Source organism: Rhagoletis pomonella, unplaced genomic scaffold, assembly GCF_013731165.1.
Source record: "Rhagoletis pomonella isolate Grant_MI unplaced genomic scaffold, Rhpom_1.0 Rhpom_scaffold_00503, whole genome shotgun sequence".
In the NCBI taxonomy this organism is placed as follows: Eukaryota; Metazoa; Arthropoda; class Insecta; order Diptera; family Tephritidae; genus Rhagoletis; species Rhagoletis pomonella.
This window is the reverse complement of record NW_023459057.1, coordinates 56,965-78,699: the sequence shown is the minus strand read 5'-3', so window position 1 is coordinate 78,699 and position 21,735 is coordinate 56,965. Positions and strand designations below refer to the sequence as shown.

General features: G+C 33.6%; 1 protein-coding gene across 1 annotated transcript in view; it reads right to left on the bottom strand.

Moving 5' to 3' along the window:
• Nucleotides 1–9,660: 9,660 nt before the first annotated feature.
• LOC118751040 (phospholipase A1 member A-like) overlaps nt 9,661–21,735 on the bottom strand; it is a gene marked incomplete at its 3' end in the record, with an annotated part of 36,430 nt that continues 24,355 nt past the window's right edge. The window contains exons 3-4 of the mRNA XM_036485803.1: nt 19,615–19,864; nt 9,661–9,818 (exon numbers count right to left, since the gene is read on the bottom strand). Of these exons, the coding sequence (XP_036341696.1) occupies nt 9,661–9,818; nt 19,615–19,864 (408 nt within the window). The remainder of the gene's footprint in view (nt 9,819–19,614; nt 19,865–21,735) is intronic.

The window sequence follows — 21,735 nt, the reverse complement described above, 5'->3', positions numbered from 1 at the left end:
TTTACAGTACAGTTTAAGAAAGTTCCAGCGCTATGTAAAAACCTTAATAAAATCCTACAGTAATTCTGTACAAATCAGTACAAATTTTGAAAAAATCAGGACATTAGCGTACTGATTGAAGAAATTAATAAAATCAGTACAAGTGTTGGAAAATCAGTACTGTACTCATAAAATCAGTACGTCTGGCAACCGTACTTCTGAGCCGCTTTACAAAGTAAGTTACGTGTAATGCAGAGCAGTCGCCGGGAGTAGTTCGGCGCTTGGACATAACTTCGGCTGCACGTTATTTTGCAACTGACAACGTAATAGTTGCGTTCCAGCAGCAGCCACATGTTTTTTCGAAAATCCCTACCATCGCCTAAGAAAAATCTCACTTTTCCCTAACAAAAAATTCCCTACGAAATTCCCTACAATATTTTTGTTCCAGCAGCGTTGAAAAACTTTCAAACTTAAAGCTCATCTACACGAGGTGGTTTTATAAGCATTTCAACATCGCTTTCAACGAGATTTTTTTGAAAACTGGCTTATACCTTATTAAGGCAGAATTAAAAATCTTAAATCAGTTACATAGATTGAATAAAATTACGGGTTTGTTTTAAATATGGGTGTTTCCAGCGAAAAGTCTACGCGTAAAAAAAATAAAAGTCCTATATCTAACTTATTTATAGGCCGAATTGGCTGCTATTTACAATATATACTGGTTATGTAAGCAGAAGCTTTTTTGCCATAAATGGTCCCGCTAGGTGGCGCCTCGAGATATTTTGAAAACCCGTATTTATGCTCAGATTTGTTTCACATTTGGCATGTTTAATTGAAACACTGAAAACAAAATCTGCGTAAATATAACGAAAACTTGCGTAAATCTTACAAAATTTTTCATCATTTTGAGCCACGAAAGTTTTCGTTAATTGTACAAAACCGTTTTCGTACATACTACGAAAATATGGGGCATCAGATCTATAGTACATTTTACGAATGTATTCGTACTAAAGAATTTCGTACTATTTCTTAGTTTTTTACGAAATTTTTGTAAAATGCACAGAAATAATTTGTATATGTAACGAAATTATTTTCGTAAAATCTGCGCTTGTTTCGTAGAATGTGCGATTGCTTTCATTCTCCACACTGTAAAAAACATATTACGAATTATAACACAACATTTTTATTTCGTTTTTTATCGTTAATTTTAAGCGCTTTTGTTTAATCTTACTAATATTATAAATGTGAAAGTTTGTATGTTTGGATGTTTGGGAAATAATCACGCGGAAACGACTGAACGGATTTGCATGAAATTTTGTACGCGGATAGCTTATGGCCCAGATTGGTTAATAGACTATTTTTTTTGAAGAGTTGCTACCTGTTAAAAAGTTTAATTTATTTAATATGCGGGAACGACTGAATGGATTTGCATGAAAATTTGCACAAAGATAATTATGGCCTAGATTGGAAAATAGGCTACTTTTTTTTTAAAGAGTTTTTAAGAGTAAAAAAGTTTCATTAAATTAATACGCGGAAACGACTGAATGGATTTGCATGAAATTTTGCAAGCAGATAGCATATGACCTACAGTGGAAAATAGGCGAATTTTTTGGAAGAGTTGCCACCTGTTAAAAAAGTTTAATTAAATTAATACGTGGAAACGACTAAACGGATTTGCATGAAATTTGGCACACAGATAGCTTATGATCTAGGTTAGAAAGTAGGCTACTTTTTTTTAAGAGTTTCCACCTGTTAGAAATGTTTAATTTGATTTGCATGGAAGTTTTCACACAGATAGCTTATGAGCTAGGTTGAAAAATAGGCTACTTTTTTAAGAGTTACCACCTGTTAGAAAAGTTTAATTAAGTTAATACGCGGAAAAGTCTGAACGGATTTGCATGAAATTTTGCAAGCAGATAGCTTATGACCTACAGTGGAAAATAGGCTAATTTTTTGGAAGAGTTGCCACCTGTTAAAAAAGTTTTAATTAAATTAATACGCGGAAACGACTGAATAGATTTGCATGACATTTCGCACAGAGATAGCTTATGACCTGTGTTGGAAAGTAGGCTACTATTTTAAGAGTTATCACGTATTAGGAAAGATTAATTAAATTAATACGCGTAAATGACTGAACTGATTTGCATGAAAGTTTGCACACAGATAACTTATGACCTAGACTGGAAAATAGGCTACTTTTTTAAGAATTGCCACCTGTTTGAAAATGAAATTTTGCTCAAAGATGGTTTATGACCTAGATTGAAAAATAGGCAACTTCCTTAACCGGTTTTCCGATCAGAACGAAATTTAGTACACTTACTACGGATTTCGGAAAGATGGTCTTAGACTGAAAGTAAGTCCGATAACTCAAGGCCCCTCCCATACAAATTGGAATTTTCATATTACATACATATCTCTGGAAGTATTTGTGGGAGAGAGCTGAAACTTGGTATAGTGATATGTATGTGAAATCAATGATGGCATTAATCGATTGATGTTTTAATCAGTTAGTTAATTCGATTAAAATCAATCTGATTACAATTAATCATGATTAATTTTAATCTGACTAAACAGTTAATCGTAACCGCGATTAAAAAATTAATTATTTTCTTAATTTGATCAAGCAGGTTTGGTGATTAATTAAGTTATGCTGGAATTTCCCTGTGCACACAAATCAAGTTAATCCGGTATGGCTAAGTCGGGTTTCCTCATCAATCTAAGCAATTTGGTGTGCATTTTCATTAAGATATATACCAACAAACGTTTTACAAAGTAGGTTTGTAAAAGTTCCCAGTTTAGGTATTACTAATAACAATAATTATAATTTTTTTATATTACGTGCTTTTTATAAGCGTTAACACACAAAATAATTACTATAACTGGTGTTTGGTTTCAAACTCGGAAAAACTAGACAAATTAATCAGATTTTATTTTTAATTGGATTAACGATTAATGTTTTAAATTAATTAAACGTAATCGCACCAGCGATTAAGGATTAAAAAAATGTTATCATTAATCGTACAGTTGATTACGACTAATTAATTTTAATCGTCAAATGCGATTAACATTTTAATCGTTAATTTTTAATCGTTAATCAGATTAACAGTTTGCCAACACTGTGTGAAATCATGTTCATATTCACGGAGAAAAATGGACGTTTTTGGAAAAGAGGCGTAGCACCTCCCATACTAACTGAAAGTTTCATATTGCATATCTCTTCAAATGTTTGGGGTACAGCACTCAAGCTTGGTATGGAAATTCATATGTATGTATGTATGTGAAACTAATACCATACTCATGGAGAAATATGAAAGTTATTGGAAAAGGTGGTGTGGCAACTCCCATGCAAATTGATTTTTCTATGCTGCATATCTCTGGAGGTGTTTACTGCAGAGGACTGGAACTTGGCACCGAGATGTGAACACAAAATTAATTCCATACTCAAGGAGAAAAATTTGCGTTATTCGAAAAGGGGACATGGTTCCTCCCGTACAAATTTACTGTTTTATACTGCTTATCTCTAGAGGTGTTCATGGTAGAGTACTGGGACTTGGTACTGGGGTATGTAAAATCAATTCTAAATTCATGGAAGCAGATTAGGGTTATAAGAACAAGGGGCGTGGTACTTCCAATACAAATTTACATTTTCTTGCCACATATCCCTGAAAGTGTTTGTGGAAGAATACTGGAACTTGGTATGGAGTTGTGTATACACAATGTATCAATTGCTCTTGGAAAAAATGTGAGTTATTAAAAAACTTCTTAATACATATCTCTGGAAGGATAGAAAATCTCTCGAAGTAATTTAAATTTGATATGGAGATTTATTTTATAAGTGCCGTACTGACACAATAAATTTGATTAAATGGAAAAGGGAGAGCCGGGTTCGGCCTTATAATCTAAAGCTCTCTTGAGGCATTTGCTACAGTAATGAGAAGTGGTATTTTATCAAGGCCAGGTTACTAAATTTGAGTTGGAAATATTAGAACCCGCCGTGGCACCTCCAAGAAGGTTACACGTTCACGCGTCGTATACCTGGAACCATTTTAAGGTAAACTTAGAGGGATTGATATCTTTCGTATACCTAGCGCGCAGACGAGATTTTATAATACCATAGTTTTAACTCGCTTAAAAAATAACGAGCTATAACGAAAAGGGCACAGAAATAAAATCTAACATCATTAAATTATTTTTCATATTTGTATAAAAGCGCGGGGTGAAACCCGCGGGTATAAGCTAGTATATATGTAATAATAAAAGCAATCATACGTTCTACGAAAGAAGAAGAAGAATTTTATGACTACACTGTAGTTTAGAATTAATAAAAAAGGTTATTTTACCTATAATAAAACTTAATGGCCTTATTCATAAAAAATAAAATAGCTTTATAGACCTCTATAAAGTGACATTTTCATACAAATTTTCGATTTATAAAGCAGTTAAAGTCTTCATTATTTTTTATGAATTTGAGTGTTTGTCTTTTATTTATATGCATACGGATAGGTACTATACTACATATTTTTTTATTGCTTAGGCTTCATTCAAGAAAGTATATTAATGCAAAGTGTTATACTATGAGACTCAACAAAACTAAATATAATAAGATATAAAATATGAAAGAATATAAAAAATACTGGTTTTACTTTCTTAAATATTATAATATTTTTATGTAGAGGCACTTGACAGATTCGCAGCTTCATCGATGTCTGTTTCCTTAACGACTATAAATTAAAGGAAAATTATAAGGCATCTGAAAAGCAAGTTTCAGTGAAAAGTCATTCATGTACTTACTTTTAATTTCATTAAGTAGTGCTCCTGGCATAGTCTGATAGGTAACTGATGAAATTGCCTATTTATCAATTCCCACATTGCAGCAGCGGCAGCGTAGGCGATGTTAAAAACAGTGTATGCTTAAAAAAAGCAGAGTATATCCACAGCTTTAATATTTAATTTTGTATTGTTTTTTTATCCAGCAAATCCCTTTTTAAGACGTTTAAAATTATATTATACGCCTCACAGCAGACAACAAGTAATTCCGCAATGACACGCGATACATAAAAATACGATGAAATATTAAATTGCCGGTAATTGAGCATATTGTACGAAAATATTCGTACGTTGTACGAATACAGAGATGTAGGTTTCGTAAATTTTAAAACCATACGTAAATATTACGAATGCCTTCCTACAATATACAAAATTATTCGTACAGAGATTTGTTCAGTGCTTTACGAATGTGTTTCGTAAAATAAACGTAAGATTTCGTAAATTGTACTGAAAAAATGCCTTACGAAAGTCCTTTCGTAATATTTACCTATGGTTCGTAAAATCTTGTTTCGTTGTGAAAAATGTGTTCGTACTATGAACGAAAGTTTCGTACATTGTACAAAAACCAAGACTACGAAAGTTTTTCGTAGCACTTTTACGAAATTTTATTTTTAGTGAACGTAAGAAGACATAGATTTGAAAAAAGTTAAGGCGCTGGTGGCGCCTATGTCAAAAGAAAAAGTTCAAGAACAATATTAACAAAAAATTTTCAATGGAAATTTGAGTAGATAACGTTACGCCAGGTAACGTCACGTCAGATAGTTCAGCTGATTAAACATAAAGCAGAAAATATTTCTACATTTAAAAACTTGGAAAATTAGCCTTAAACATTTCCAACATTACTACAAAAACTTTTATACAAATAGTCTTGCCCAATTCGCAGGGTTTTGCAATTTTGTAAACGAAGGCAAAATCCACTTCATACTGTTTAATTTTTTTTACTGAATAAGGGGCCATTGAATTGCTATGCAAATCTAAATAGACGTTTTTAAAATTTTTACTTTTTTAGTATTTTTTTGTAACATTTTGTCATACGAGTGTCACATAACGTCAGTTTGGAAATACCCTTATATATTGTTATTTCAATATAGCACATACATACATACCTTTTTTTATTTAAATAACTCACAGTATGTGCTTATTAAAAAAGAAAACATAAAAAAATGTATTTATGAAAAAAACATCAAAAGCAAAAAACATAAATGAGGAAATTGTAATGATGGTCATACACGTTTTTAGCCATCTTAAATTTAAAAATAGATTGTGGACATTTGTACGATCTGCAGTCAACACATTCCTCATGCAAATATTTATTCACATTTCAAAAATTCCCTACATTTTAAGATATATAAAAAATCTGCCCTTCTACGTACGCATTTTTCCAGCCAAAAATCCCTATATGTAGGGAATTTTCGTTCGTTTTGCGCTTTACTAGTAGATGACATTGGCCATGATGACAATTTTGGTACTAAAAACCATGATAAAAACATAACAAGGTAAAACCATTGAGAGGCAGCCTGATGTTTGCCAACAATATAATTTTAAATTCAAAACTCAAACTCACACACACATTCTCATTTTCAATCTCAAACAACAACAATTGTGAACAATTAATTTTTTTTATTTTCAATTTTATATGATTTTAAAGTGTCGGCAAAGGTCAGAAAAGAATCATGGCCGAAGAATTGAGAGAACGAATTTACCATGTAATGTTTTTATCATGCTAAAAACTGCTTGCCTGTGCTTACCGATTTTCCCAGTGGGTATTTACATTTTTTTTTTTTTGGTTTTGTCTATCTGGATTACTGTATACATTTATTTTAATGGTAATTTTCTATTCATTTTGGTGTAAAAACAAATTAAACGTTTATAATTTTACGTGTACAAATACAAGTGCTGCGAATTAAAATAAAGAGAAAAGGTAATAGGTGACTCGCTGAGTAATCGTTCCTGAGTTTCTACGTAAGTCAATTCAAGTCTACGTCTTTTATAACCCAGCTTTTGCAGATTTTTTGCTTTTCCAGAATCCAAAACATATCCTTATATAAAAACAATATTGCCCGGCGAGGCTCGACCAGTAAACAAATTGGTTGTTATTTGAAATTTTTGCTTAAAATAAATCTTCCACACAATAATAAACACAATGTACAATCTGCATCTTGTTATTTTTTGCATTACAATATAATTGTCATACTAGAGATAAAAAAGTGTTTTTGCACTCTATGACACCTTGCTTCATATATCATAAAAATTATTCGAGGCTCTATCTATAGTTAGGTACATACTAGGGATGTTTCGAATGGCATATTTTTCACATTCGCGAATGCGCATGCGAATGTTAGGAATACCATTAAAAAATTTTATAAATTTTGTAAATTACTAGAACATTGAAGGAGTACTTAACCTAGACAGTGTTTTAATCTAGTAGTCAAAGTTCAAAAGGGGCATATTATACTTCAAAATAACAATTGCTCACTAGGAACGCTGGGGGGTGGATCGCTCAAATATTTGCGGGCCAGATCTGTCGTATTTTAGTTCTCCACCAATCAAGATGATTTTCACCGAGATGAGCTCGCTTTTCTTTAAGACAGACCTTCAATTGAGCTTTGATTTCACATTTTTTAATGTCTGCAGATTCATCCGAGCCTTCGCTTTCGATGGGGGAATCTAAAATTATTTTTAGGTTCCTTATATGACTTAGCGGTAGGGTCATTCCAGCGAAGAAGACACCTCGGGTAAAAAAATAAATTACATAAATTGTCTTTAAAATCTACGAAAACGGTAAAGCAGGTAGAACAATGCTATAGAAATAGATTTTTATCGATTTATTTTTCACTTTTTGCTCTATTTTATTTTTATAAATACAAATATACATAGTATGCTGTAATATTTTTGCATTAAGTTTTCAAGGCTTTTCTCGTGTACTAAAGGTGACAATGCAAAGAATAATTATCCAAAAGAAAGAACAATTCATGAATTTTAAAATGTTGGTAACCTTTTAGAAAAATAAGTTTATTGTAAGAAGTTATAAGAGTTCAAAAAAATGCTTACTAGATGTCCCACCCGTCACAGCAAAATATGTATTTTTTAACGTAACACACAAATTCTTAAGTGTCCCATTGTTTAAAAGAGGTCCCCTTATTAAAATTATAATAAATATTTACATCAAACCAGCAGTGTTCATTTTACTCACGAACTATGTATCCTCAAAAGGGGATTCATCCCACACGTCACAAAATGTTGTCCCACTCGCCTCAAGCTTAAATAGGTTTTGTTTGTATTTGAAAATATAATAAAGCCATTAAGGATAAAATGGTACTTAACATTCTACCAACTATACTCGGTTTCGTAATAAACTGATATCTGACTTCAAGTGTTAACAATTTGACACTTGTCCAATCAATAGTTAAAGAGAGTTTACTAAAAGTTTGAGCAAAAACGAGTTAAAATGACCCACCCGTTACTTTGGAATGCCCGGTACTTGGTGAAGACCCATGAATGTTGCTTGATATTCTACTTACCCGTTTAGCGCCTGAAGCTAAAAGCCGGTTATTGTCCGCACCCTGTAGCTCGTTTCTGTAACAATTCTCTACCAAGGCGAAGAGACTTGAATTGGCCGCCCTGTTCTCTACTGCTAATGAGTAGTAGAGAATGACGTATATTCTCTACCAGTAGAGAAATAATCGGTAGAGAAGAGTTACAGAAACGAGCTACTGGTTAGACACACTCAGAGCCATTTCAACAATATTAGAGTGGACTCTCTGCCCATGTACACATTTGCATTCGCAAAACATTCGTATCATTTGATGCGAATGCGGATGTCGAATGTGAATGTGTAAAATGATGCGAATCATTCGCATAACGAATGCGAATGCAAATATTCGCAACATCCCTGGTACATACATATGCATGAAAAATAACGAAGGGTTCAACCAGTTGGATGCTTGAATCGTTTTAGATGTCTAGTTAAATTTTCCTTATTTGACAAGCTGAATCCAATCCGCCAGTGACCTAGCTGGAGGCTATTCATGGAAAATATTTTTACATGTGCCGGATGAATGAAAATGGAGGCTATTCAAGACAAAAAAAAAGTTATGAAAAAAGTGTGTCCGCATAGGACGTGCGTAACGCAGGAAATGCCCATACGTACATACTTATGCATGTACAGCGTGGCGACGAATAACTGTTACCCAGGTTTTTTTGAGAAATAGAAGAGTCCTTTATAGGTTTTGCGAAAAAAGTATGTTATTGTTAATTTTCCACAGATTTTACTTTAGTTGTATTCATTAGTTTTTTAAATTTTAATCCTTATTTACATTTGCCAGCAGTGTAAACTTTGAGAGAAAAGTTCATTTGGTACGCAGGTCCTCGTCAGTTAATTTGTTCCATATCTTCTGTAACCATAGGCTAATTTTCTCCATTTTGAGTCCCTTATACTCCCCCTTCTGTCCAAAATAAGGCCTCATACTCAAAAATCTAATAGACTGCGGACTGGTGACTAGGACGGCCATTCATTCGACCAACCTTATACAGTTTTTTTCTTTTTTTTTTGTACTTTTTTTATACAAAGCCTAAGAAAAAATACACCTGAAAAAGACTTGCGTGAAAATTAAATTTTCTCTCAAAGTTTACACTGGTGGCAAATGTAGATAAGGATTAAAATTTAAAAACTAACTAATACAACTAAAGTAAAATCTGTGGAAAATTAACAATGAAATACTTTTTTCGCAAAATTTATAAAGGACCCTTTTATTTCTCAAAAAAAACTGGGTAACAGTTATTCGTCGCCACGCTGTATATACATATAATATAAATCTAACTAAATACATATATACATACATATTATATGTATACCTGGAGATTTTTTTCGTTTTGCCGCTCCGCCTGTACACTTCTCTGCCAATTATACCACCCATTTGACCACCAAGTGAATGACCAACTATATGGAATTTCTTTATATCCAAGCCCAGCTCAAACATATTAACCAAGTATCTCGCAAGTACTGATCCAAGCTTCGATTTTATAATTAAAGAATGATATAAAAATTAATGGATTAGACATAGATACATACATACATATCACTAGATTCGAGTGTGAAGTCGCTAAGTACACTTTCGTGAAAACTCATATTTTATTATACTTATGTAGGAAGCAAGATCTGAGTTAGAAGTACGTACTACCACTCCGTAGGACCTGGGTTCGATCCCAGCCCGATCAACATCTAAATTAGTATAAGTTGTTTCTAACAGCGGTCGCCCCTCGGCAGGCAATGGAAAACCTACGAGTGCATTTCTGTCTTGAAAAAGCTTATCATGAAACCATTAACTTTCGGAGGCGTGCAACATATAGATTTAGACGATTTGGGCGGCCAAAAGTGATATTATTAAAAGTTAACATATATGAACATAAATGTGTGGCTTTATTTGGTACTACACAAGCCTAGGAACCACACACTATCCCTGCCACTCACGCATAACGCCGGTGTGTGCTACTTATACTTAGTATACGCATCTGTGCCCAACAATCTTATGAAAACAATGTTTTAACTGTCATAATTTTGATTACAACTGAATAATTATAATTTTAGTGATGGATGCTAACAGTGTTGCCAGAAAAATTTCGTTTGGAGCTAAAATGGTCGAAAAAAAGCTAACAACATCTAAATAATTCTAATAGTAGCTAAAATGAAGAGCTACATTTTTTTTAAGTGGAGCATTTATTGACGTAAAGTTGTTTTTACAGTTTCCGCAATTTTAATAAACACAACGAATTTTATAAATTTAAGTGCTGAAAAAAACTTTTAAAACCAAAATAAGGTTCATAATGTATTTCGAATTCATTGCTACGGCAATTATTTGTATGTATATACTTATATAAACTAGACAATAAACTAAAAATATTTGACAAACTGTTAAAATCTGCAGTTTCGGATATTTGAATTGACCATAAAAACTCGGGTTACGAATCATTCTTCGCAAAATTTTTGTAAAAAATTTCATTTCCTTCTCTCCTTACGGTAAAACTAAGAAGGTAAATACAAAATCCGCGCGTTCAGAAAAACGATTTTCTTCTAATTAATTTTTGAATTTTTTTACCTAGATCGAAGAGTTCATGGTGGAGTCGGCATTTTCCCATAGAATCAAATGTACGTTTTTGCACTGCATTTCGAACTTGTAGTTTTATCAACGCTTAAATTTTGGCTTTCCTTTTAAACCACCGTCTGAGCTTATCGGAGCTCGAATTACTGCCCGGTATAGTTTTGTGTGCTGCTGCGCACGTTGTAGAAACTAATCGACCTACTTGCCCATTTTTACAACGCTTTTATCAACTTGCAGTGTTGTATGTCCAGACCACCATTTTATATACTATAAATATAGCAAAGGTATTTATGGCAAACCTAGTCTAGATATCAACCTCGTCGTAGGTATCATATCAAAGACATACAATTAGAAGAACTCTAGGGATAGATGTCGCCTCGCCAGAAGAAGTTAAAAATATGCACTACATGCGCTACAGCGGAAATGGACGACAAGCCATTCCTTTAAATGAAATTAATTGCTGCTATATGTATGTAGGCATATACTAAATGTGAGCAAACAACATTTTGCTTGCATAGAGCGTGTGTGAATCGGTAACAAAGTTCGCGGCAAGTAAATTTTTGACAAGTTTGAGGTGAATAAAATTTCAGTAGCCCATAAGGCTAGTGAAATTTTTGACAAATGCATAGAAAATTTTGACAATTGCAAAGATTGTTGCTGTGTGTAATTTTTCGTAAAATAAAAGCTTAAGTTGATGAACTGCAATCAATGATGGTAGATGTTTTCTTAAAATATTAATTTCACTCAATTTGTAATAGTTTATTGCGCATAAATCTGCGGTTATGAAAAATTTACTGCTGTCAAAAAAGATTTCATTTCACACAGCAGATTGGCAAAACTGTCTCACCATAGTAAAAATATTATTCAACAGCTTTCCCCATAGAACTTTGCTACCGATTCACACACGCCCATAGCCTTCTGTTCTCTTTTCACTGCAAGTTTAATTATTTTAGTACCTATTGCAAAATTTTATACAGACAAGACTAAAAAGTATAAAATAAATTAAAAAAACAACTTTTTAATGTACCACGCTTTTATAAATGGACTAAAATTAGAAAATAATATATCTCAGTCCCATAGAACTTGTTTTGATAACTTTTGATTTTGAAATTTTAGCAAAAGTCATTATAAACAATTTATGAGATTGAAAATGAAAAGCGTGGGGCGCATGTAATAGGCCTGAATTGAAATTGAAGAGTAATATATGTATGTATGTGGGTATATTAATAACGACCGCTTAAAATCGATCTCAAATTTGTACTTTCGCTGTATAAATTTTAGGTCTATGTTATGTATGTAGTTTGAATATTGTCAATTAAATCTTCGCTGTATAAATTTTAGGTCTATGTAATGTATATAGTTTGAATATTGTCAATTAAATCTAATGCTTTGTATTGCATGCGCTCCACGTTTTTACAACGCTTTTATCAACTTGCAATGTTGTATGTCCAGACCGCTTTGAATTTTGTATGTCCAGACCACCATTTATACTAGCTGCATTTTTTTGTAAGCGAGCGACAAAAGAACGCTCAACTCGGGTAAAATTTCCTTTTAGCTACTTAAGCAACCCTGTTGGTAGCTGGCAAGAAAATGTGATTAGTTTAACGGGATTTAGATACAAAAACCAATTTAAATGAGTAATTATTATTAAACTGCTGCTATATGTATTTATGTACATATGTATGTTTATACTAAATGTGGGCAAACAACATTGTGCTTGCATAGTCTTCTGTTCTCTTTCACTGTAAGTTGAATTATTTTAATATCTGTTGCAAAATTTTGTACAGACATAACTAAAAAGTAAAGAATAAATAAAAGAAAATAAAAACTTTTTAATATACAACGCTTTTATAAATGGACTAAAAAGTAGAAAATAATATTTCTCAGTCCCACAGAATTTGTTTTGATAATTTTTGATTTTGAAATTTTAGCAAAAGTCATTATAAACAATTTATGACTTTGAAAATGAAAAGCGTGGGGCGCATGTAATACACTTGAATTGATATGAAAAGTAACATATGTATGTATGTGGGCATATGAATAACGACCGCTTAAAATCGATCTCAAATTTGTACTTTCGCTGTAGAATGTTATGTAGTTTGACTATTGTCAATGAAATCGAATGCTTTGTATTGCATGCGCTCCACGTTTTTCGTTTTCAATGTCATTAATTGTTTATAATGACTTTTGCTAAAATTTCAAAATCAAAAGTTATCAAAACAAATTCTGTGGGACTGAGAAATATTATTTTCTACTTTTTATTCCATTTATAAAAGCGTTGTATATTAAACAGTTTTTTTTTTATTTTATTTATTCCATTTACTTACCCACCATTTGTATTAGGAATGGAACTTTTCTAAATCTTAATCGAAATAGAATAACATGAAGGTATCGAAAATAGCCTGAGATCACCAAACCCAAGTAAGTTTTAGTCAACACTTGTACAATGATGTTACAGATTTTTAATGTTATTATACTACCAAATGCAACTAAAACTTTCTAGAGCTCAAAAAGTTCTAGATAATCTGGAAGAGAGCTAGGAGCTAAAAATCCAGCTTCAGGAGCTAAATATAAAGATAAAGAGCTAAATCTACCTGGGAAATGATATTGCCTTTTAACAAAATTTAGTAAATATTTATTTTTTCTAATTATTTTCTTTGGTGGCCGCTGAGGTGTAGTGGTAAGCAGTGCACACTTCCACTCCGCAGGGCCTGGGTTAAAGCCCTGGTCAAAGCAACATCGCATAAAAATGTAGAAAAAAGGTTTTTTCTTAACAGCGGTCGCCCCTCGGCAGGCAATGGCAAACCTCCGAGTGTATTTCTGCCATGAAAAACAGCTTCTCATAAAAATACAATCGCCCTTTGTACGACAACATAAGGCGCACGCCATAAATCGAAGGAAAAGCTCGGCCAAACACTAACGTATGTGTAAGCGCCAATCTATTACACAGGGCAACACTGATTTTGATGAGGCAAATGCTAAATTTTTTATGTGCTGACTACAAATCCGTAAGTATAAAGTTTCCATCAGCTCCAGATATTGAGAAAAACGTGGTGAAAGTGTAAAAAAATCGCGTTTTTTGCAATATGTGAGAAGCCTTTACAAAGAAACAAAAGGTGATAGAAGCTTTCACTTAAGTCTAAATTAAAGCTAGAACTCTCTTCTACTATCCCCGAAAAGATCATCCCTACTCCTCGACCCGATGGTCACTTATAGACATTTATTGAAAAATAAAAATAAAAATAATGGAAAATTGTGCTATAGAAAATAAAATTTTGCCAAAAATCTGTTTTTGCGGTTCAATAAATTACCATAAGTGACCTTAGGATCAAAATATCGGAATGCTATTTTCAAGGGTTGTAGTAGAAAGTCCTGGCCTCAATTTAAGCGTAAGTGGAAGGTTCCATCACCTTTTTTTTTAATAGCGATAGATACTCAAACTTCGCCAAAATCAGTTTTCGCTGTTCAATATATGATTATTAGCCCGAACACAATGAAAACGACGAGCTACGGACCAAAGCTGTCAAATTATTTTAACACGTACTCTTAGGTAGATATTTATTTTGGCGACGATCGGGCTACGCGACGGCTGTGGTTGTGGCCAGATTAGATTTATTTCCATTTTTCCAGCGACAGATAAGGTTCTTCCTCTTGTTTTATGTCAAACTCATACAAATTCGTGATGTCGCTGCCGCGTTCAAAAAAAAAATCATGTCGTCATCGACAAAGCGTTTAGATAATGAAGATAACAAATTGGAAGCTGTGGCCAGCGTTACCAGGTTGACGTTTTTAACGTCATTTGGACGTTTTTTGTATCTTGTTGACGTTCGGACGTTTTTTGTGCAAAAAAATACGTTTTTTACCTTCCCAATAATTTTTCTCTGTTACTAAATCTTGTAAGTAGAACTGATTTTGAATTATTTTCTTAATAAATCGTAACAAGCTTTGTTTTTTGCAGCAGCTTCTTCAAAAGATATTTATCCTTTGTACACAAATGACTTAAATACGATGCAAACCAAGCGTACGCGCATTTTTTGGATTCTTGGATTAAGGATCCCGCATTCAAAGGCTGGTTTTGTAAACACTTGAGGTTACGAGGCTTATTGCAATGTTTGCAATTGCACATTAAAAGCCAAATCAGGGAAAGCTGATCAGGAAAGCTGAACAGGCGCGCTCGCAAAAGCATCAAAAAAGCTGTAGCAGCATAAAAAGTCAGAAAAAAGTAGGCGACTTTTTTAAGACTTCATTGAAAATGTAATGAACGCAAAAAAAGGCTGAAATATTGCTATGTTCCTTCTTAGCAGAACGTAATTTAGCATTTTCGACAACCGACCACCTAACCAAATGTCTACAAGAGAAAAAAAATATATTAAAAATCAACACGATTCTTTAGCAACTTAAAACTTGCACTTAATTACCCTGGAAAATAATGGGCTACAAAACTGCATACTCAAAAAATTCTTAAAAATCCGAATAAAAAGTTGAAAATCTAGCTGAAACTTTGCAGTTTTTTTGCAATTTTTGCACAAATGAAATGTGGATTTATATTTCGTTTGTTATATAATGAGCTAGGCTTTTATGGAAAAATTATAAACATTAAATAAACAAAAGCAAAACAGCCACAATCGATCAAAATATTGATGACTTAATCAGCTGGTCACAAGTGTATGTATAAAATTATTTTTATATTAACGATCTCAAACCAGTTTACAATGAATTTTAAATGTGCTCTGTCGAATAATATACCTTACATATACACTTATGTACCTTTGTATACAATAAAAGTTTAGTAAGAACAATTCTGTGTGCATACATTTGAAAAGGACGTATTTGGGTAGGAAATGACGTTTTCTCAGACCAAGAGCGACGTTTTCTCATGCCGAAGACCGAAGACTGGCTGTGGCCCGTAGCTCGTTGTTTTCAATGTGTTCAGAACTTATAAGTGACCATCAGGTCAAGGTGCAAGGATGGTGTTTTAGGGAAAGCAGTCGAGAATTCTAGCTTTAATTGAAGCCTAAGTGGAAAGTTCTATTACCTTCTATCAGCTACTCAAATATTGCAAAAACGCGATTTTTTGCCACGTTGACCTCGTATTTCTCAAAGTCTGGAGTTGATGGAAACTTTATACTTACGGACTCGTAATCAGCACAAAAAAGTCTATCAAAAACATCTTTAACATTTGCAGCTACAAAGTTTTTTCCAATTTTGTTGCCCTGTGTTATTAATTACTTTCTAAGGCCCACTTGCAGAACATCCAGAGTTAAATATATAATAAGCTTAGGGTTAAATTTTTTTGTTCCCAAAACAGTCAGCATTGAAAACTGTCAGCAAAAAAATTGCCAAAAATCAACGCGATTTCTCAGAAACTTACACTTGCACTTAATTATACTTAAATTTAATGGGCTACAAACTGCGGACTCAAAATTTTTCTACGAGACTGGAATAGAAAGTTGCATCTGTATGTAAATTTATTGAATATTCCTGAGTTTTGCACAACGTTTGGAAGCATTATTTTTATGTATTTTGTTGTAGTATAGACTATGCTTTTATAATAAATCAGCGAAAAAATGTGTCTCTCTCTTTCATCTTCTTAGGACAGATATAGATCAGAAAATATTTTTTGCCGCCAAAATCGACTAAATCTACCTAGGTGCAACGTTAAATTGCAGGTCCCTGCTTTTTGTGTGACAACATAAAGGTGCACGCCACAAATTGGAAGAAAAGATCGACCAAACCAAACAAGCAAAAGTGTCAGCGCCAATATATTACACTGTGCGACAATTTTGTGGCAATTCAAACCAGCTCGGACTTTGCTAATATTTTCTGAAAGTATACATATCCAGCAATAAAACACTCGATGGATTTGCAAAAGTTAGCTCGGGTTTTTATTTTATGACCTACTAAGGTTTTCATATCCCGTCCCAAGTAGTTTTCAAAACAGTGGAAAAATGGTTAAATAAATATCGAAATTGAACAAAATCGCGTGGGAAATATTTTCGAAGGACATTTTAACCCATTAGCTCCCGCCCGAAAGAGTCGTTTCGACCCCTACTTCAATAAACCCCTCAAAAAGCAACTTTGGAAGTTCGTGGTTGTGTTCTAGAAAATTATTCATCTGATACTTTTACTAAGGGTCTTCTCACGTTCCCTGGGTATTACTAAGCAAGATAAATTAAAAATTCATTGTTTCTAAAAGGATTAAGATACTTGTCTTATTTCTTCCCGTTTATCTATACTTCTATACTAATTATATAAAGAGAAGTCCCTTTTTTTTTGTAACAGGTAATCTCGCGAACGGCTGGTCCGATTTTCATGATACAAATAGCTTTCGGTAACCACCATGTTTTAGGCTAAAAAAATTTTACTTTTCTTCGGGTAGGTGGACCAGGGACCGGTCTATTCGAAAAAATCTTATTATAGTCCGATGTGCTTAAAATTTAGTACGTAAGTAGCTTTTTAGCATATATTAGCATATATGACCCATTTTTTCCGGGAAGTGGTCCAGGACCGATCTATTCGAAAAAATCGAATTTACGGTCCGATTTGCTTAAAATTCGGTGCGCAGGTAGCTTTTTAGCATGTATTAGCATATGTGATCAATTTTTTCCGAGAAGTGGACCAGGGACCGATCTATTCCAAAAAAATCGTATTTACTGTCCGATTTGCTTAAAATTCGGTACGTAGGTAGCTTTTTAGCATATATTAGCATATATGATCCATTTTGTCCGAGAAGTGGACCAGGGACCGATCTGTTCGAAGAAATCGTATTCATGGTCCGATTTGCTTAAAATTCGGTACGTAGGTAGCTTTTTGCCTGGATAAGCTTATAGATTCCTGTTTTCCAATTTTCATGCAATTTCGAATATAAATAGCTTTAAGTAACGACCATATCAAGGGGCGAATTCGTCACTAGGCAGGATTTTTTTGCGCCAATCTGAAACAACGGATACTGTCAAAATATAATTATAATATATAATATATCTCAACTAATATTTATTTAGAAAGCCGTTTGTTAGTTTTCGCAAGGCTCGAGAGCGGCTGAACCGATTTTTTTGAAACTGCCACCTGCCGCACGTGTCCCAAGGATGGTTTTAGGCTGAAAAAAATCTATATGTAAAGGGGGCGTGGCACTTCCCATACAAACCGAATTTCTCATGCTACATATCTCTGAAAGTGTGCATGGTAGAGTTTTGGAAATTGGTATGGAGATATACGAAATCAATCGCATACCCTTGGAGAAAGATTTAAGCTATTGTAAAAAGGGGTGTGATATCTCCCATACAAACCGAATTTTTCATACTGCTTATCTCTGGAAATTTGTTGGTAGAGTTCTAGAGTTTTGTATGGAGATGTACGAAATAAATCGCATACTCTTGGAGAAAAATTGGAACTATTGGAAAAGGGGGCGTGGCATCTTCCATACAAACCGAATTTTTCATACTGCCTATCTTTGGAAGTGTTCATGGTAGAGTTCCGGAACTTGGTATGGAGATATACGAAATCAATCGCATATAAACCGAATTTTTATACTGCATATCTCTGGTACAGTACTGGAACTTCGTATGGAGATATGTATATAGTTGAAATCAAGCCCATACTCATAGAGAAAATTTGGGCTATTTGAAAAGGTGTGTGAGGCCTACAAACGTACCGACCTTTAGCTATCTTTGAATGAATTTTTTTATTCTTCTGTAGGTGTGTTTGTGAGTAAAATCCTCCCGAATGGTTGTACGGATCTTAACGAAACTTTTTGTGTATTTGAGTGGGTCTCTGGATGGTTTAGTTTCACAATTTAATCCGACAGTTGGCGCTGTAGTTGAGTTATTACTAAAAATCTTATATATGATCCGATTTTGCTAATGTTTTAAATATGTATGCAATACTATTGCAAAAACGTGCTTCCAAGTGGTGCTGAAGTCGATCTATTACTAAAAATAGCCAAGTGAGAAAAGGGGCCGTGAAGGTCAGATTAAATCGACCTGTTGCACCATTGAGTATATCGAACGCTCCTGCGTTGCAATTGGCCCAATGGATGTGATTTTCCAATATTATTATGCGTTCAAACTTTTAAGGTATTTCGTCTGAAATAAGTATATTTATATTGCATTTCTGTAGAACAATGATTCACACCCATTTTGAAATTGCCACCTACTATACTGTAAAGCTTCTAGGACATTCACTATAGAACCGGGTCATTATTGCCGCCAGGGAGTGAAGAGGAAAAAATTTATTTCGCTTTGCGAATAACCGTGCTATGAAATGCCGCACAACTGGAGAATTTCAAGAACGGATATAACACTTTCCTTAGGTTATTTAAAGCGGCAAATGACCACCAAAACTTAATCTTAGCAAACAAATGTGCCAATGAAAATCGTAAACGTGAATTGTTGGTGAAAAAGTTGGACCAAAAAGTTTCAATAAAATATATAAACATTTTGGGCAAGACGAAGTTCGCCGGGTCTGCTAGTATTCAATGAAAGGTAAACTTGATAAGTTAATATTAATACGAAATATTTAAGTTAACATCGAATCGTTCTCATTCGCGTAGCGTTTTGCTTTAATTTTAACACCAAAAATTTTTTATTCATATTTTTCAAAAATTTAAAAAAGAAGAAGTTTTTCTCTCCTGAAAAATTTTAAAAATGGACTTAGCCACTTTTCACTCTAAGTAACCGATATGTATTTCTTATTTGTACTTGATATTTAATACCTGTTTACAATTGATCACTGCATCGAACATGTAATTACCATTAGCCAATTCACCCCAATCCAAGATAATTATATTGACATCGTCCCGCTGCAGATAGGCATCTACAATTACATGTATGCTTTCAATATCTGCGTCCTCTAAGTAGCCATGTAAATACAGCACGGTATTTTTTGTTTTTGAGAAATTCGAGTCCTCGAGGAGCGACTTGTAGTCGTTAAGATCATAAATGTCGCTGTCGCCATAGGTCGGCCTATAATAAAAAAATATTAATCAAAATACAATTTTTTAATTTCTAAATTACAAAATCGTAAAAATTCTGAAGAGGTGAATTCTGTCTTCTTACGCGGAAACTAAACAAAATTTTTACAAAATAGGAAGCATGGTTTTTGAGTTATGACAGTCTTTTAGTAAATGGCCGACGGTGACATGTAACAAGATCAACGGAAATAAGGTCAATTGACATTATTACCATTTCAAAAGCGAAATAAAGTCAACAAAAATTTGGAAATAAAGTCATTGACGCTATTTCCTCATTCAAATGGAAATAGCGTCAACAATGCTTAAAGTATGTCGGTTCATAGAAAAAAATTTTGTTTTTACAATAAACCTTGCCCCGTAAGTATTCTTTTTTAATAGATGAAAAAGGTTATTGCCAAATCCTCAGTGTGATGCTATTAATCCACACACAATCGTGAACTACCACCAATTGATTTTATTAAAAAATTTAAAATTGCGAATATAGTAAAAACACGATGCGAAAAACCAAACGCAAAACGCAGCTGGAATAAATACGAGAAATATTTGAAGAAAGGGTGTAGAAATGATCCAGAACTTGCAAAACATGTTTCGTTTCCACAAAAATAAAGCGAACACTATTAAATTGAACAAACAGTCCATGTACAAAAAACCCCGGAGGGACACTGAAAGAATGCTGTGTTTTAAATTAGCATATTTTGAACGAATTTTAAATGTCTAAGGTGGAAAATAAACCAACCTTTCTATAAGGAAACAATTATATAAAAAGAATTTTCTTACACTGTATTCATGTCTCCGCCAGAAATTTGTGACGACATCATTTAAAAGCAGCTAAGGAGAACGACGACACTATTTGTTAGATGGCACATTCAAGCCAATGTGCCAAAATGCGGATATAAACAATTATTGATTATTTAATATCGGAACTGAGATCATGAAAGTAAATTGATTGGTGTTCACACACTTTTGAAACACAAATGATATGCTTTTTTACTGCAGACAAGTTGTTGCCAAAACACAGCAGAAATCTTCCAATAACTTACAAATATTCAAATGTGAAATATCGAGGGCTTAAATTCATTAATACCCTCTATCTGCAATTAGCTCAAAAACTAATTTGTGATTGTAGAAACCATCTGGGACTTATTACCTGTCATCACTGATTTCCAATTTATAATAGTGAAAATTCTTCTGTCAAGCGTTATATAAGGTAGCATTAATATCACCGATGACACTTAAATCTTTGGTGGATTTTTATATCAGAAACTCATCTTTGTGAAAAGTGTGCATAGAGAGGGTATTATTAAATATATGCCCTCGATATGTAAAATATACAAAAAAAATTTCTTTCAACGTATACAAAAAAAATCTACCTGCGTTACAGCCGCGTAGCGTGACGTGGTGTGGCGCGCAGACGTGGGCCGCCGCGAAGCTAAGCAAATTTAATCTTTGAAAGAGCAATAATTTCAATGGATTTTATTTCGCTTTTGAAAAGGTAATAATGTCAATTGACTTTATTTCGCACCAGGGCGAAAAGGGTGAATGGTCACACTGGCGGGCCAAAGCTCAGGACTGAGTAGTTTATTAAACATAGCTTCAGGCACTCCTAGATAAAAATTTATTCGCCTTAATGATTCGAGTGGAGTATCTTTTTTTATAAGACTATAGCAAGATAGTAGCTCGTTTGCTATTCCCGAATGCTTAGCAATATACCCAATCACATTGTCACTCGTAACAGAAGGCAAAACCGATGCAATATGAAGTCACTTAGTACGAACAGCAACATCGAGCTCCGAATTAACATTTAAACCAATGACACGCAATTGTTGTCGACTACATTTCTTCTTCTTCTGGAAAGTAAGCCAC